The sequence below is a fragment of the Microchirus variegatus genome (assembly GCF_963457635.1).
Source record: "Microchirus variegatus genome assembly, chromosome: 7".
NCBI classification, from domain to species: Eukaryota; Metazoa; Chordata; class Actinopteri; order Pleuronectiformes; family Soleidae; genus Microchirus; species Microchirus variegatus.
The window spans coordinates 27,483,978-27,502,540 of record NC_139808.1 but is presented as its reverse complement, the minus strand read 5'-3'; the positions used below and the strand labels follow the sequence as shown (position 1 = coordinate 27,502,540).

At 41.2% G+C, this 18,563-nt stretch overlaps 2 protein-coding genes across 2 annotated transcripts; both read right to left on the bottom strand.

Annotated features, from left to right (window-relative positions):
* Positions 1–301: 301 nt before the first annotated feature.
* Positions 302–7,356, bottom strand: LOC310930088 (transcription factor Sp3-like). Its single transcript, XM_083892986.1, has 8 exons — positions 7,239–7,356; positions 5,635–5,865; positions 4,392–4,955; positions 3,646–3,837; positions 2,741–2,945; positions 2,458–2,647; positions 1,705–1,901; positions 302–821 (listed from the first exon to the last, which is right to left on the bottom strand). Exons 1-8 carry the CDS (start codon positions 7,305–7,307, stop codon positions 568–570), a joined length of 1,902 nt encoding a protein of 633 aa, XP_083749112.1. The 5' UTR covers positions 7,308–7,356; the 3' UTR covers positions 302–567.
* A 1,610-nt stretch (positions 7,357–8,966) lies between these two features.
* Positions 8,967–13,754, bottom strand: LOC310929133 (obg-like ATPase 1). The gene is made up of 11 exons (XM_083891848.1): positions 13,676–13,754; positions 13,274–13,371; positions 12,551–12,694; positions 12,327–12,454; positions 11,959–12,134; positions 11,786–11,866; positions 11,596–11,693; positions 11,371–11,511; positions 11,080–11,176; positions 10,244–10,366; positions 8,967–10,136 (listed from the first exon to the last, which is right to left on the bottom strand). The coding sequence occupies exons 2-11, from the start codon at positions 13,369–13,371 to the stop codon at positions 10,035–10,037; spliced, it is 1,188 nt and encodes a 395-aa protein (XP_083747974.1). The 5' UTR covers positions 13,676–13,754; the 3' UTR covers positions 8,967–10,034.
* Between the last annotated feature and the right edge of the window lie 4,809 nt (positions 13,755–18,563).

Genomic DNA, 18,563 nt, shown 5'->3' with positions numbered 1-18,563 from the left:
TCCTCTTGAACGCTTAAAAAAAAGGCATTTTTGTTTCCCCCGTAACACGAAACGGGGGGGGGGGGGGGGTCGAGCGCGGACGGTTAGCGCTGCTTCAGACGGAGACGTCGGTTTTTAAAAATCCGAAACTCCCCACAGACACGATTCAATGAATGATCCCAGAGAGGTTTCTCCCGAGACATCGCTTGCGTCGTCTGTTACATCATCATCATCATCATCTGCAAAGCTTAAAAACACACATGCACCTCCAGCATTTTATACAAGAGTATGATACAAAATAAGGCATTTTCATTGAGTTTGAGTATTCATGTTGTGTGTGTGTGTTAACGTGTGTACATAGCAACCACATTTAATGTTGTTTTTTTTGCCCGCCTATAAAAAGACTGCAAAAAACAAAGTCATGATAACTCTTACTTAAAATATATATATTTGTCATATATATTTACGTATATATTCATTATGTAAAAAAAGGAAGGGGGGAGGGGGGAAAGCCCGAGAGTCCCTGTGATAGGCCAGTTCTCAAAAAAATTTAAAAAATAAACGGGGAGGGGGGGAAAAAACCACACCTTATTCCAAGACCTCACCCGACACGGTGACCAGCTGCAGAGGGATCTCCTGATTGGCTACGAGGTCATTGGTGGTGGTCTGGAGGATGAGCGTGGTCCCGTCGGCCGTGATGAGCGTGTCGGTGATGGGCGGAGACGTGGAGGGCACGGGGAGCCCGCCCCCTTTTTTATTCTGGTGAGTCTTTATGTGCTTGGCCAGGTGGTCGCTCCGCATGAAGCGCTTGGAACATTCTGTGCACACAAACTTCTTCTCTCCTACAGACGACGGGAAACAGAGACGGTCAAAAAACACTTGTAGAACACTTGATGTGTGTCATTGCACGGTCTGCCCACCAGAGAGCGCTGACGTGACAAAAAGTCTATTATGCAATTATGTGTTATCTGTGAACATGAGGCCTTATTTTGAATAGAAAAACACTTGTGTGTAACAAAAAATATTGCAGTTTCCATCAATGAAAGTATTTAAAATGCATAATTATTCAAATTTAAACTCCACTACATACTAGAGTCACTCACATGGTGGAACAAGCAGCTTGTTCGTGACAGAAAGTGGTTCAAAGAGTTAAAAAGAGTTTGTTTTTCTGCTCTGGACTCATGTGTAATCTGTCATGTGTCCGTTTTCATTGGACACATAAGTGTTCTTAGCTTTCACCGTCACTTTTAACTTTAAAAGTATCCTTTAGTGGCGACTGAACGTCTCAGACGGGGGGAAATACTGTGGATTTATTACTTATACTACATTATTTAACTTGATTTTACTGTCCTGCTGCTTTTATTGCTTCACTGTTCACTGTAGTATCTGTTTTTGTTTTATTCTAAAGAAAGTGATGAGTGTGAGTAATTGTTTAGTCCCTAAAATGTCAGAAAAGTCCTGCTGATCATTTGTGAAGAGAAGATTTTACAGCGTAGTGAATGAAAATCACGCCATCAATCACATTATATGTGCTAACACGCTGTCGTCTTTAAGCTGTCGCCAAAACAAAAGTCCCTGCTGATTATTGTTCTTATGAAAACCACCTCACGTTGATTAGAACAGTCAGCTCGACCCTCTTTTCTCAGTGACAGCTACAGATAAACATCTACAAGAGCCAATAGAAATGTTATGACGTCGACGTGAAAAGGAAGTCAAACGTCTCACCTGTGTGTGTCCTCCGGTGTCTCTGCAGCTCGTCGCTCCGGGTGAATCTCTTGCCGCAGAACATCCAGTTGCAGACGAAGGGCCTCTCGCCACTGTGCCAGCGCAGGTGAGCTCGGAGGTGCGACGTCTTGCCGTAAACCTTCCCGCAGCCGACGATGTGACAGATGTGCTGCTTCTTCTTCCCCATGCCTGATCCTCTGTGACACGAAAAAAACGGACGTGGAAAGGAGTGAGCGGGAGTTTCCAAATCATCCAGGTGGGAAAATGTCAAAGAAACATAAGGAAAGGAAGGAAAATTATTTATCAGTTATTAAATTATGAGCAAATATTTGCTGATTTCTTTGCTCCGTATAACAAAGAATTCACTAAAACTGAATAATCTCGATAAATATATGTATATGTAAATATATATGTGTGTGTGTGTGTATATATGTATACACATACACACATATACTGTATGTATATATATATACACATATACATATATACACACACATATGTGTATATATTTATATATATAAAAATTATACACATATCCAATAATATACAGCAGCTATTAGGACACTGTTCCTCAGCTGGTGTAAAACATTCATAGCTGTGTTTATAAACTACAAACTAATGAGTATTCATGCGTTAGAAATGGATAATTCAATATTTGTTCATGCTTAACTAGTGCTAATATGTGTACCTAAGATAAAGTTATACCTGTTTTTCTGTTTTATGTTTGTGTGTGTGTGTTTTCATTCCCCTCACCTTCCTCCAGACTCCTTGCAGTTAGGACAGGTGCAGGCGACTCTGCGCAGCCTCTTGCCTTCGCCGCTCGGCATCTCCATGTCCTCGTCCACCATCTGAACGCGCAGGTTGTTCAGGTCGCTCGGGTTCAGCGTGGAGTCCCCGCTCAGCTGCCACTCCTCGGAGTCTGGCTCCTCTTTTATGTGAATACCTGAAAATGTCATCACTCAAATGAATAACGAGCCATGTCAGATTTTAATTATGTGCGTGTGTGTGTGTGTGTGTGTGAATGTTGAGCACGTACCAACTGGACTGTTTGCGTCATCTCCGTGCGTGTACTGAATTCCTCCTTGTGTTACAGAGTTGACTGTGACAGTCTGGAGGTTGGGTAGACTGACCTGGCCCGTCTGGCCCAGAGGGAGGGTCTGGACTGGGGCTAAGGTCAGCTGCTGGGCCTGACCCTGGCCTTGGGGCAACTGGAGCCCCTGGAGTGACTGGACACCTTGAACCTGGTGAGAGAGAAGTGACGTATTTTAGCGACATAAAAACATTCTTCTTGCTCCCTGAAGCTTTAAGTAAGTTAAATTCAAGACTTTAAAGACTGTACTTATGAAATTTAAGACCAATTTCACAATGAAGCGGAAGCGGCGCATGTGAATGTTATTATGTAGCTTTCAGCTTTCTTCAATTAAAAAAAAATAGACTATTTTCAACTACGCCAGAAAATAATTGTAACTTCATTCCTCCCATGTGTTATGATTTTTAAGTCTTTTTATAAAAGGAACAGTGTGAAAAATGCTGCATCATTTATTGGTAAAGTTTGCCTGTTGCATCTCAGCCTTCCCTCCAAGTGCGTTCAAAAGTTTGGGCTCACATATACTATTTTTTTTGTGTGTGTTTTCCATTAAAGGTCTCACTTTTATTCATCATTAGAACACTGGAAATGGGCCTCTATACACCTATGTACATATTCCATTGAAACCCAGGCGTTTGCAGCCAGAATAGTCGTTTACCACATTAACAATGTATAGAGTGTATTTATGATTCATTTAATGTTATATTCATTGAAAAAAATGTGCTTTTCCTTCAAAAACAAGGACATTTCTAAGTGACCCCAAACTTGTTAGTGTATGTAGCCAAGTGTGTAAAGTTTTACACACTGGGCCTTTATTACTAATTAAAACCTTGCTTTTTTTTTTTTCTTCTTACCTGGAAGGTCTGCCACTGGATCTGTCCTGTGGCGGTCACAGTTTGGGCCTGGATGAGGAAGGTCCCAGGGTTGACCAGCTGCACGCTCTGCAGAGTCTGACCGGCTGCGTTCAGGTCCTGACCCTGAGCCTGATTGTCCCCGGACAGATGCAGGATGGGCTGTGAGATAGTGGTGGCGTTGGCGGAGGACACCTGGACGACATAAAAAAAAGACGAGGTTAGTTCTCGGAATCAGGTTAAACAGCTTCATTACATAAATAAACACTGTTGGAATATTTCTCACAGTCAAATAAATTTGAGGTTTTAAAAACTGGTTAAACTTCAATATTTACAAATGCAAATACAACTGTGACTCAATGATGACATTGGAAAAATGTCTTCTATTATGGACTGGAAGGCAGTGATTATTCATCCAGTATATTTATCTTATGTTATTCTATCTATATTTGTATATTTTGTGTTTAAACGCTTACAGTTTATTTTATTTTATATATTGATGCTCTATGTCCTCACCACTGTACACCGCTGGAAATTTAATTTCCCTGAGGGAGTCATCCCAGGGGATTAATAGTCTAAGTCTAGTAACAAGATAACACCGTAAAAAGAAAATGTATTTTGTACCTTTTTTACATTTTACCAAAAAAATTACAAGTAACTGTACAGGAACTTTTAAAAACTTTAAAAAAAGAGAGTATTTTTCTATATTTCTTGACACACGTGGCATCGTATTGTAGTCGCGGGCTCACCTGGATTTGCTGCAGGTGGTTGTGGGAGTTGTAGTTCTCCGAGGAGGGGTCAGACACGCCGGCGGACACGGCCGTAGCTTGGGTCAGAACTCCGGTGCCGTCGATGGTGGCGGGGAGGTGAGAGGAGTTGGACGAGGTGGTGGTGGTTGGCACGTAGAGCTCCTGGTTGGCGTCGCTCACAGTCACCAGCGACTGTTTGCCCACGCCCTGACCTTGAGTGTCCAGCGTATGTCCGCTCATGATCAGCTGGCCTTCGGGCGTTACCCCGGTTGCGATCGGGACTGTCTGCGCTCCCGTGAGCCCTAGGGACTCCAGGTCCACGCTGTTTATGGGGACGAATGTTATGTTGCCGGGCATCGTGCCTGAGTACGCCCCCCCAGTCAGTGAGACGCCTTGGATTGACTGCACATGACCCGTCTGCGTCAGAAGGTCCGTGGTCGATGTTGTCCCGATGCTGCACTGGCTGCCGTCCTGGAGGAGCTGGATCTGACCCGTGCCGTCGTCCATTCCCTGTGTGGAAAATCCCGTGAGGGTCCCGTCTGCATTTTGGATTTGGGGGATGACCTGGACAAAGGAGCGGCAGTTAGAATAAAATCACCTAGTGCTGCAACTAATTGCTTGGTCCATAAAATGTCAGGAAATGTTAAAAACGTTGAAAAGACGATGTTCTCAAACCAAAATGATTCAGTTTTAATGATTTCTTTCACATTTAAGAAGCTAAAACAATCAGAAATCTTGTTTTAATAATGAAAAAACCACCAAATTGATTAATTGATTAATTGTTTCAGCTCTACTATCATATATTTGTCCCCATTCAGACAAATGAACAGCTATAAATAGGACAGTTCTGGCATCAACAGACGCCATGATCGCTCACTTGTCACATTGTTTTTGTTGTTACATATTATACTTAAACTTGTACGACAATCATGACATAAAAATGGATAAATAACAAAAGTCACGTGGCGATCGGTGTTAATATTATAAGTGTTAAAACCACTTTGGGTACGGCTGTGAAACAACAGTAATTTAAAGGACAGTTAATCTGCCCCGAGGACGTGTTTACGTTCAAACTCGCAAAAGAATGTGGCCACATGCATCCCTAAACCACAACAAGTGAGTTTGTCGTGACCTGTGAGTTTGTCGTGACCTGAGAGCTTATACGGGACACATCAGATGCGTTCAGACCTGTCCACTTGTAATCAGATCAACCAGGACCAAAATGAACACCTTTTTTTTTTACCTGATACTGAATGCCTGACACTCCGTTGGCCGCAACCTCATTCCCGGACGCTGTAACATAAATGGGCTGGTTCTGAAGACTCCCGAGCGGAAGCACGTACTGCCCGTTAGACGTGACAATCCCCGAGTTTGGAATGTGAAGAACTCCCTGGTCGTCCTTTCCGGCTGAGACTGGAGTCAACACCTCCCATCGGTCTGAACCCGTTAGTTGAATGGCGGACATGTCGGTCGTCTGGGGGAAATGAAATGAACATGCAGTGGGGTTAACAAGGACAGATCGCGCTTCAACAGACGGACAATGATTCATCTCAAGTTTCAAATTAGATCACAGTACAGTCGGTAATGGGAGCAGAGACGGTGCTGATACATGAAAAGTAAAGAAATCAGACTTTCATTCTAGAATCAGATGTCTGTCTGCACTGTAAACTGGTGCAGCTTTTTGACACAGATGCAGAAACAATTTAGGTGTCAAGAGATGTGATGGAGTCGATTAGTATATCCTGAAATGTTCCACAGTGTGGTCAAATCTGGCTTTGGTGTGCAGCGACGGGCGTGTCGTCAAATTACATTTAACCACCTCCAAATGTGGTAGAAATCAGATTTGGGGGAAAAAACATGACATCTAGATATAGAAAAAACAGGATGGACGACAAATTAAGCACAATCTAAACGCAATCACCAACATAGAGAGAAGATAATGGCTCGGAAATCCAGACCAAAAGCATTGAGAGGCACAATGTCGTAGAGATCATTCCAAAAATGTGCTTTCAATTCGACTTTTTCTTATTTGTAAACGGAAACAGACGCAGTCATTTGTCAAAACTCTGTCTGCATTTGTCATTTATTTACAGATGAGGAGGAAACAGATTAACTAGTGTAATAATGATGTAACGAAACTACTAGTTACATATGTTAAAGTTGACATTTGAAAGAGAAACAAGATGATTATAGAAGGTCATAATAAATACAAATTAAAAATAAACCACTAAAACTCCATGCCCCTGATTCACAATCATCACAATAACAAAAAAACAATTCCATCAACTTATTCTAACAGGAAGAGGCTCCCCTTTGTGACACTTCAAAATAAAATCGCTAGGACTGTATGCATACGAGCCAGGCAGCATAACATAAAATCTAAACGATCGTCCACGTTCAAGATTATCCCAATAATGTCAATTCACCACAATCGACGTATCGTGAACGCCTTATGACACGATAATATCGTGATTTGCTCCCCATACCTATACGAGAGCACGGAGTGGGGGATGGGCGGCTACTACAACAGAATAGAAACGCCACTGTTTACTGTGAATATGGAGGCAATCCGTGCTACACTGGCGCACACCTCCGCATCCTCCAACCCCAAGGTACAGCGGCTATCTTCCAGCGAGCCGACCCAAGTGACTGACTTCAGTGTCCTACCCACTATGGGCGGGTTTTACAGGGGTAAAGTGGGTGGCCGTTATTGAGGGGAACACAGGAAGTGTACGGCTTTCACCCCATGCCATCAAAAATTCAAAACGTGTGAACTTCATGCTCTCAAAAAACACAACAGGCCAGTCGAAGGCGAGCGAGAGAGACGAGCTAGAAAATGTCGGATACCTGTGTTTCCGCGGCGCCGCCGGGTTGCAGGAACTCGCTTTGACTGCTGTCCACGTCCGCGGACGCCATTTCTCCTTGTTTCAGCGGCTGCTCTAGCGCTAGCAGGCAGAGAGGGGGAAACTCGGCAAAACTCTGTAGTCTTCAACTCCTGGCAGCCAGAAAATCCCGCAAAGCATCCCCACCCTCCAGTCCAAAAGAAGCCGACTGCGAAACTCAACTTTGCAGCGGGGGTTCCGGGGCGATTTCGGCCCAGATCGACTGTTTACTTTGTCAACTCCGTGGCTAGCCTGCTAGCTCGGTTAGCTAACCATATCGAGCTAGTTAGCATCGGAGCAAAAGATAAAAAAGACGCAGGTCGTTTCGCTGTTTCGCGGACAAACTCACCGATTAGTTGCACACCTCGATGCGCTAAATGTATACGTACCAGTCATATCGTGAGTGGTAGTAAGCGGGAGGGATTATCTGATCTACTAAACTCCGAACATGATTGTTTTATCAAAGGCGGGCTAGTGTTGATCGGTGAATTCGGGTCGATTTTTTTCTATTTTGATTGACGGTGCGGGAAACACAAAAAGGTGGGACCAACACGGCCAGTCGACCAATTTGCATCGCATTACAGGACGTCCCGCCCTTCTTCTCTGACGCGATTGGCTGAGCGCGATGTGCGGCGACACGTCATTGGCCAACCAGCACGCCAATCATTATTTGTATAAGACGTGTGTTTCCTGTTTGTTGTCGAGAGAAGGAATGCAGTCGTTAAGAGTTTCAGTGCAGACAGTTGTTAAAACGGGGATTTCTATCACGAAACTAATCACGTAATTAACAGAAGAAGAATTAAAATAAAGTTATTAGCCATGTTTTGTCATCGCTTTGCACATTAGTGTGCTTCTTTTCGCCAAAAACACTCCGGGTTTTTAAAGTTATGGTTACGTTTTTTAACGGTTCCCAGCTGGTCTCCATTATCCAACCATCGAAAATCATCACAGCTGCTTCACTCAAACCCAAACTTTTCCATCACTAATGAAAAATAAGTTACAGTAAGTTTACAAAGTTACATCAACAGCGACTACTTTTGTCTGAACTCATTGTTATTATTAAACAGTGAAAAAGCAGCTTTTTACTCTCCTTTTGTTCTTAATTACAATCACATGTACACACACACAACAGCAGATTAGGCATATGCTGAATAATTCAGTGTTTGAACATACAACCACAGTCACATGAATACAGATTAGTGTGTGCATTCATTATAAGTAGCCCTAGAGGATTTAGTAGTTTTCTTTTTTATTAACAGACAAAGAAAATAGCAATCTTAACCTTGTTAAATGGTGCATTTATGAGCAGACACAGAATGCAAACTTTATCTGTGTTTTAGTCGAAATAAGGTGAATTAACGTCCTGTTCTCAGTGATCCAGAAAAGGAAAATGTCCCTAAAATATAGTGATAATATTATATTTATATGACACATATCTGTCCAGATTCGACAATCAATATGCACTTTGTGAATGCTTTAAAGCTGTAGTGCGTAACTTATACTGGAACGTTGTTGTTGTGTATGTGGTGACATAAAACACTAATAAAGCACAACAACAGCAAACTCCAGATTCAGAAATTATAGGTTAAATTCCAGGCTTTACACCAAGTTCAGTAAAGCAGAATTCAAAATCCAACCAGTTTTCCCAAATTCACAGTAAAAATAAGAAATACACAAAGTAATGACAGAGGTTTGTCTCCATTTATTGACATGCAGATCGATGAGATTGACAGTTATTGTTAGACCCACTTTCTTCGTAAAGAGGGCCAAGCTTCCGCTTCTGCAAATTTTGGCGTGTTGTTAGGAAAGGTGAAAGTAAATTCTCTGGAAAATAAAGACCATCACACCGTGAAAGTACCGAGAACAGATGTAGTCCAGACGATGGAAAGCTTTTCTTCTCTTGCAAGCGCTCCCAGATTCACAAAGAAGAATTGTCTCATAAAGCAGGGTAGAGTTCATAACGTGAAGAGACGAGCCGAAAATAGTCAATAAAAGCAGTTGTATATATATATATTCTTTTTTAATGTATGACAACATCCTCTGTTCAAGGGTTGGCACCGTCAGGGATGCCTTCATTGTTTTGTCTAAAATAGCTCAGAATACAGCACGACACTGCGCCTGAAGGCAACACGGTGATGGATTTCACTCTCTCTTATAACATTAACTCTCTGGCTGACCATTAAATGATTATAAATTCATAATTTTGAGTCCTTTTTTTGTTTCAAGTGATAAAACTTTGTAAATACCAAATCAGAATAGGGTAGTTGTTGTTAACTCTGGTGAGGAAACTACTACACTGTTTATTAATGATAATAAAACACTAATTTAAAGACTCATTAGGATCTGAGAGCTTCATAGATGCCAAGTGTCAACACTAAGATAAGGTTTTATTGCTCAGATGAATAAACCTTTAAGTATATTAAAGCTTTTAAATTATGAAAAATAACACTTAGTAAACTGGGAGATGCGTTGCTACATTCAGATTTAATCGAGTCAGCAGTTTAAATTCAGCTTCAGGCTCCTAATCTGATTTCCAGTAAGACACTAAATTGATCTTTCTTAATTTCAACTAAACTTATTTTTGTGTCGTTTCAAAAACTGCTCATATTTGTATGTTGTGTTTGTAAAAAAACAAAAATATGTAACTCTGGTCCAGGCTCTTGTTGATCCTCTGTATTCATGAGAGAACAAATGAAAACCAGCCGACAGTGCAGTACTGAGCAGTATTCTGAGCTTTCCCTCTGGTGATTGTGTCATCTCATTATTTCTTTTTGGGGGCGTTGGGTGTGTTGAATTTGAAAAAGATAATGTCCCCGTCTTCCACCACGTAGTTCCTGCCCAGTTGTCTGTATTTGCCTGCAGACTGGGAGAAAAAAAAAACAAAGAGACGGTAAACATCAGAAGAAATCGATTCAACATACGATTGTTCAGTTGAAGTAAAAGGCAGTTGTAGCTTGTACAAATACACACCTTGGCTGCGTTTTCACTGCCCTCCTCTTTGAAGTCGACGTACTTCATCACCTCGGCCATGATGAAGCCTTTCTCAAAGTCGGTGTGAATCTTTCCTGCAGCCTGAGGAGCCTTTGAACCTTTCTGTTGAAACAGAACAGGATGATGTTAGAGATGTCAAACTACTGCCTCCTAGAGGAGGTTTTAACAGACAGGACGACAAGGCTAAAACTACTCGTTTTCATACCAATTTTACTTGGTTTTGAAAGCTTTTCACAGTACGGGCTGCGTATGGTACAACATTAATATCTCTAACCTATTGCATCATTACAAATATTCATGTTGAAATGCTTTTATTTAATATGACCACACAGCGCAACTCTACTGTACAGTCATAGATGATAAACCTTAAAAACGAGTGCTGGGCGCGCTAACACGATATTGACAGTTAACGCCGTCAACGTTAACGCACAACGCGTTTCCATGACGACTGCCCGGAAAAAGACGCGCGTGACGTCATGTTTACGTGACTCCGGATTGTTAAAATGAGTCTCTAAAGTAACACTAAACGTAAAAAAACAGACGCACACGTACGCAGTACACAATGGTGCTAAAGGAGCTAATGCAGCCTGGACTCGTAAACATGACGTCACGCGCATCAAAATACAGCCTAGAATCGCATCAGACTATTTGAATCAGACCGATCTTTCAAATGAAGAGAGATGCATTTTGGAACTTTAAATGTCAGTATTACAGAACTGAGCAGGCAAATGTGAAAAATGAAAAACTGTACAAAAACCAATGAAGGTTAAATAGAAAATGTGGGGGGGGGGGGGGGGTTGTGTCACATGACTTACCCTGACGGTCCACGCTCGCACCTCATCTGGTCCTGCTGTGAAGAAATATTCCAGCTGCAGCGCTGCGTAGCCGGTCTTTATTATTTTGGTCAGAACACTTAAATAAAACACAGAAAAAGCAAAAATGGTACATTTAGGTCATTAGTCGAGCAGTAATCTTAAGTTACTTTTACACCAGAATTTGCCATTTCATTAAAAAATATCTTTTGTGAAAGGAATTTCACATTTTTTCCCCTTCATAGATGTTAACCTTTATTTTCCGAACCTGGTAATAACAGATTCCGGTCTCACCTCTGCGTCTTCTGCTCCTCACAGAACTTATTCCTCTCCTCGTCCTCCATGTCCTGCAGCTTGGCCTCCACCGCTCCGCTCAGAGGAATCACCAGAGCGCCGGGGTCGTGAGCATCGACCCACTCCTTGATTTTTGCCAGCCTGTAAAAAGCGGTGAGGTGAATATGAATCCATCCCAATGCAGGGGAAGACATGAATAATGTATGGGACGTGTGTGTAGCTTACCACTTGTTCTTTTTCCTGATGTAATCCTTTTCCGAGAGATTCACCAGATAAATCATGGGCTTGGACGTCAGTAAAAGGTGTTTATTCAACACTTCAATCTGAGGAGAAGAAGTAAAAATGTAAGATTCATCATGATTTTGTTATAAATAGTCTGAGATTTGACACATTTAATCCCAAACACAAAAAATACCTCTTTGTCATTCCATTCGTGGTAAAATCGGATGTGTTTCTTCTCCTCTACCAGCCAGTTATGTACCTTCAACATGATGTCCTGAAGCAACAAGCAGCAGCAGGTGAGGTTGACGATAAAAATATGACAACAAAAACACAACGATGCACAGAAAAGCGACAAAATTGACTCACATATTCAGGCTTCAGTTTCTTGTCGCTTCCTCTGACGGCCGTTTTCTCCAGTTTGTCGATAATTGGCGCGATCAGTTCCTCGTCTTTGAGTCGCAGCTCCTCGTGGATGATCTCGATGTCTCTCACCGGGTCGACGTTACCCTCCACGTGGACAATGTCCTCGTCGTCAAACGCACCTAACGAACAAATATTGACAGACGCAGCCAGGCTGTTACAGAGGTTTCAGACATCAGATCAGACCAAATTACACACTCAGCCATATGACTGTCTGGTCCCAGCACTCTAACTGCCTGCCCCCTTTCAGCTGTCCACTCTACACAGTTGCTGTTACCCCAGCAGCTGCAGCAGTGAAGTAAATCACAACTCACGGGTCATGTGGAAAATGCCGTCACAGGCACTGATGTGGGAGAGGAAGTTATTTCCGAGTCCCTGTCCCGCGTGAGCTCCCTTCACCAGACCGGCAATGTCCACGACATTTAGGAAGGCGGGGACTTTACTGTAAACACACAAAGAAAAGAAAAAAGACTCAGGACAGACAACAACACGCCATCATCTTCCACGTCTTCTCACAGATTCTCTCGATTCAACACACCTGGCTGGTTTGTGGTACTGGCAGAGGAAGTCAAAGCGCTCGTCGGGAACAGGTACCCTGCTCTCGTTTGGGTCGATGGTGCAGAACGGGAAGTTCTCGGCAGCCGCTTGACTTTTGGTCAGCACGTTGAAAAAAGTGGATTTCCTGTAACACATACATGTACAAGGACTTTGCTTTGGTGTTTGGTGACAATAAATTAAGTTCTAAAGCATATCTGTAATATAAAAGTTGAAAGAAATTAAAATAAAAAAATTTTCATATGCTATATAGATATGTACACATGTTATATAGCCCATAATGGGCTCAGGCAAGCGAGACACTGAAATACAGTGGGATTCGACAGTGTTATTAACTAGGGATGCACAATATTTGACAAGAACCGATATATTGGGAGTGCTTGGGCCAATAACCGATATACAGTGTATATTGTGCCAATAATATTGTGCATCCCTATTATTAACTTGCATAATTTAGAACTAGTTACCCTCTTGGTAGTACAGAATTAAGATTAAATCCAAATCCAATCATCTCATCCTTTCTCCCATCGTCTAATTTAATATAAAATAAATATGAGTATGATGTGGAAAGCACTAAATCCAAGAGCAGGATCAGAGTCAGTGCAATTGTATGGCCATATTGATGAGATTGAGCAGAATTATTAGACAAACACTTGTTTATTTTCTCATGATATCAACACTGCTGATGGCATATCCAGGCACGTACCCGACATTAGGTAATCCCACGATTCCAATTTTCAGAGATGTGCCGAATCGTCCAATCAGTGGAGCCTCTTTGGGTGCTTCTCCCTTCTTTGGAGGCATCTGCAAGAGACACACAACCATGACACGCGTGTCAAAAAACACGCCACCACAGCCGGGGTAATGTGACAACCATCGCCGGCCTCTAGTTTTTTTTTGTGTTGACGAGGCAGCTCCACTAAAAACGTGTTCAGTCCTATGCTCATTCAAACACAGCATGCTAGCATGCAAGCTAGCGGCTAACAGGAATCACATTTGGTTGTTAGCGAAGGGTATTTTTGAGCGAACACAGAGTCCTGTTTGTATTTTACATCTCAGTGCAAACAGCTGGGAAGTTATAAAGCCATATGAGCCACTCATGCGGTACCTTTGTGTTATTCCTTAGCTTGTGGTCTACGTGGAGTATGGGGTTGTGATATCGCCACACTAGCCGCCCCGCTGGAAAGACAGGCTGGACAACAGTGCGCAGGCGCGGGCGTTTACTTCCGTGTTCTCTGATTGGTCGGAAGCAGAACTGAAACGTCACGCTCGAGGTAAGTTCAACGCACACTTTGTTTTTAGGTGTTTATTTGATTGTATTTGTACATTTTGAGTGAATAACATTTTCGATGCGTGTAAATTAAACACGCAGACGTTATTAAAGTCCCCATTAGTCGAGTTACTCGGTTTAGTATGGGATATTACGCCCTCGCGTGGCCTATGAAGACTACTACTATCGTTCTTCTTCGGCTTGGTTTTATTTGGTAGAACCACATTGAGTTTTAACATCTTTTCTACACTAGATGGCGCCGTCTACTAAGAACTCACCTTGTAAACCAAACACAGCACCATGGATAGTAACTTATGATTTAATTTGACTTAAGTCATTTTTAATTATTAGCTTTATAAGTGCATATATATACGTTATTTTACTTAAGTAGACCTGCAACACATTGTCATGCAGTCATTAATAACAGGAACAAAGCCTCCTGCAGGGCAGATAAAATAGGACAATATCAGTATTGCACAAGTAAAGGGATGGTGTTGCAGAGAGTGCGACTTCCATATTTATGAACAACAAGTTAAGAGGTTCAGCTTTTGTGTCCGATGTGGAGAAAGAATCGGGGGCAGCGTCTCTCTTTGACTCCTGAAATCAGGTCTCTGAAATCTGGGGCACATATCCGTAATTAGAAGTTGCGTGTCACTTCTTTCCTCACTTTCCCTCCGGCAAAATTCTATCAAGAAATATACACACTACCTTCTGGTGTTTATATTGCAACTTACCTGATGAGCGTAGTGCATATATAATATGATATGATATATATGATTTACCTGGATGGAGGCAGAATTTGGACAAAAGCTGTGTTACAGGTATCCCACCAGCGAGATGTGGAGCAGTTCCCTAGATGCAGAGCAAGGACACAGGGAAGTAAAAACTAAACTACAGGACAGCAACGAACAGATTGGCGTCCAAAAATAACCCCGAGTAATACTCAACATCAACGTCAGTGAAGATAATGGCCAAGGTCTCACTCTCCTTAAATATCAACAAAGCAGTTTACATTATTAGTATTAATATTAGTATTAGTATTATTACATGCTGAGTAGCAACTCATTGCTTTCAGGATGAAGATGTATTCAACAGATGTACAATAGAGCGGCAACTGTGGATTATGTTCATAATCAATTAATCTGTGGATTATTTTCTCATCGTTTGGTCCATAAAATGTCAGAAAGCGTTAAATGTTGATGTTCTCTAATGCCTTGTTTTGTCCACAAACCAAAATTATTCAGTTTTAATGATTTCTTTGTTAATGCGGAGCAAATAAACTAGAAAATATTCCCATTTAAGAATTAAAAAATCTTGTTTTAATCATGAAAAAAAGCTTCAAACCAACTAATCAATTATTTTATTAACACTCATTCTTTCCTCTGCTTCATTTAACCTCATAAAGCCTGGATTGCAGTATGATTTAATCCAATAAATTGACATCTGTGTTGCCATTGAACTCGATTGAAACGTTGTTTTACAGATTTTTCAGTAATAATCGTCGGTGGTGGCCCTGGATTAGATCTGCTCGATGAAATCCCAGGTGTTTCAAATACAGTACCAGTTTCCAGTAGAGTACATTTTCACATCATATTCTCTCCCTCCGGTAAAACCAGGTCATGCTGCTGTAGCTTTTCTCTGCTGTTGGCCATATCAAGCCGAGCCGAGCCGAGCTGCAGCGACTGTGCTGCTGAAGCCTGGGACTCACTCTCATCTCGCTGTGAAGTGATTAACAGATAATTATATGCATGGATTGCATAACAGACAAGTAACACCCAGTAGCTGGGATCGGATAGGTTGTGACTTAAGGAGGAATATGTGACGGCCTGAATTATTAAAACGTTTCAGGGCATTCTCTCTCTCTCTCTCACACACAGAAAACAGATTCACAGTTCGTGGCCTCTCATTATACAGCAGTGGCTCAGTCGCCAACACATCTTGGTTGCGTGCTTCATGCTGATTTGTTTATTAGCCTGACTATCACTGAACTGAGCTCCGCAGAGGTGTTTATGAGGCAGCCCACACTATACATATATATATAAAAAAAGAAAACTGAAATAGCTCATGTTCACAACTTGGCATTTAAAAAAATCCAGTCTTGTTGGAACGTTTAACCAACAGAAGCCCGTCTTTGTCTCTTTGCCTCTCCAGGGTTAGCGGAGTGGGCTGGTTCACTTTGATCCAGACCCTGTGGCGCTTTTTCACCATCGTTTGTTTGACAAGGAAAGACACCTGCGCGCCTCATCAATATTTATGCTGTCATACAAACAGTGAGGTAGAATATGATGGAGAACATTCATTGTTTATGCATCTGTTGAGTTAAGTGTGTGTGTGTTTAAAATATGGTTATATAGAGGTCATGTTTAACACGCATGTAATCTCATATAATTAAAATTAGGAGCTTCAGCACTGCAAACTGAAATTAGTCAGACATAAAATTATTAAACAAGAAACATGTATGCAGTTGGTAAACCAATCACTAGTTTATTTCAGCTTAGACAGAAAAGCTTGTCCTCATAGGAGAACCCTTTTTGGCTCCAGGTAGAACCTTTATATAAAGGTTCCACCAAAAACCCTTTTAAAACCCTTTATTCAGGAAAGGGGTTTTAAAGGGTTCTCCGGATCAAAAATGGTTCTTACTGGAACCATTAGTGTTACCAAGAACCCTTGAAAAAAACTTTTATTTTTTTGGGAAAGGGTTTTTCAGAAGCAAATGGTTCCAGGTAGAACCTCAGCCCTCGTAGAAGAACCCCTTTGGAACCCTTATTTCTAAGAGTGTAGTACAAGAGAAGAAAGACAAACAAAGCCTTTTGGCATATAAGCTTATTACCTATATGCACACATCTATTTGAATAAAATGTTTTTTATTAATGTTGTTTATATTGTACCTTTGTATCAACTTGTACATGATAAGAGGCAAAATGTTGTTTGTGGGCCCCTGGTGGTGACCCATGTTTATGAATAAAACAGGACCACAACACTGTATTTAATCTATGCTAATGAATATGGCATAACTAGAGAGGTTTTAATGACCCCTGTTGGTAAGCAATAATGAGGCAATCCCGTTGTTGTTGTTAGCAATTCAGTGTTGACTATGATAATTGGTATGACGAAGGCTCCAATTCTGGCTTTATTTGGCTAATAATGCCTCAGAGAGATGTTTGATTATTCCTAAATGCTATTTGTTCTCTTTTTAAATGAATATTATGTGTAGAGAAGCTCTGTCCCTTCTTGTCCACTCTTGCTCCCCAAACTCTGAACATTTCAAACCACGCTTGGCCTTAAACAGATAAAAATAAGTCTGTTTTGTTTTAGCGAACTCCAAAAATGAAGATGAATTAATTTCACAAAGGTAGGAGGTTTTTATTTTGGCAGATGGATTTCAGTTTTTTGGATTTGATTTCACGGTTGCCCCCGGATGCCCCCCAGTGCTTCTTCTATTTGTTTATCGTGAGTGGTACGATTTAACGTTATCCAACTAGACCTTCACTTTAATGTTACGTAACGTTAAATGAAGTGAGACTTTAACCACATTTAACTACAGTTCTGGGATAAAGCGGGTTTGTTTCCATGGATACTGTCTGACTGGGAACTGAATTCAGAGCTGAGAAAACGTTTTATTTGCTGCAGGTTCCAGGCTTGAAAACATAGAACACACTCTCCACCTGGAACCCTTTTGGAGGGTTCCACCAATAACCCTTTTAAAACCCTTTATTTCGGAAAGGGGTTTTAAAGGGTTCTCTGGATCAAAATGGTTCTTACTGGAACCATTAGTGTTACCAAGAACCCTTGAAAAACCCTTTCTTCGGCAAAGGGTTTTTCAGAAGCAAATGGTTCCAGGTAGAACCTCGGCCCTTGTAGAAGAACCCTTTTGGAACCCACTGTGGCCTTTGGACACCAAAATCTAATAATTTCATGGGTCCAAATGAATGTCTGTGCTGAATTTAAAGTATTCCCCCAGGATGTTCTTGATCATTTCGTCCCTCAGACCAAAGCTAAATAGCTTTGCTTTTTGGTTTGAAAACAGGACGAGGACCAAGAACTTAAATCCACCTCATTTTATGATGACAAACAGGAGACAAAACCATAAAAAATATCAATTTACTGTAATCCAACAAGTTTCCTTCATATGCTCTACAGCATTTGTTTAAATGGCAGACTTAATCCATACTGTGTATATTCTGTATTATGCAGCAAATAGCTTATTATCAATGTTACAGACAATATGCAAGGACTTTATCACATTTTACGGATTCAATAGGCTGTGACAGTCTTAATATTTAGGAAAATGATTGCTGTGCACAGCCAGTCACGCAACACAAGCACACGCAGCTAATGAGTTCCTCCTAATACTGTTATGCATATTATCTGAATACCAAAATATGATACATGACTCACAAAACACATGTATATCATTTATCTTATATGCACGGTAAATTGAAACACGTATGAAATCTTAAGCCTAATTATAAAAAAAGATACAAATTTCAAACTAGTTGTGCTAGAGACCATAAAAATGAGATAAACATACAAAAAAAATCTTGAATGAAAATGTGGCACTTGAACGTCCTCTGCTACATCCATGATACAGTCCAGGAACCGTGCGCTAGCTTGGCAGTGCCATCAATCAAAAATTCACAGATAGTTGTTTGTTTTTTTGTTTGTGTGTATGTGACAACTTTTTAATTCCCTCAAAAATCAAAGAACACGTTTTACTCTTCACTGC

Excerpts from the sequence above, each read along its gene's own strand:
- LOC310930088 (XM_083892986.1), bottom strand. The coding sequence starts at position 7,307 with ATGGCGTCCGCGGACGTGGACAGCAGTCAAAGCGAGTTCCTGCAACCC. Across the intron at positions 5,866-7,238 it reads GCGGCGCCGCGGAAACACAG|ACGACCGACATGTCCGCCAT; the intron begins GTATCCGACATT and ends CATTTCCCCCAG. Across the intron at positions 3,838-4,391 it reads ACCACCTGCAGCAAATCCAG|GTGTCCTCCGCCAACGCCAC; the intron begins GTGAGCCCGCGA and ends TATGTCGTCCAG.
- LOC310929133 (XM_083891848.1), bottom strand. The coding sequence starts at position 13,371 with ATGCCTCCAAAGAAGGGAGAAGCACCCAAAGAGGCTCCACTGATTGGA. Across the intron at positions 12,455-12,550 it reads CAGTACCACAAACCAGCCAG|TAAAGTCCCCGCCTTCCTAA; the intron begins GTGTGTTGAATC and ends GTGTGTTTACAG. Across the intron at positions 11,177-11,370 it reads GAGGAGCAGAAGACGCAGAG|TGTTCTGACCAAAATAATAA; the intron begins GTGAGACCGGAA and ends GTTTTATTTAAG.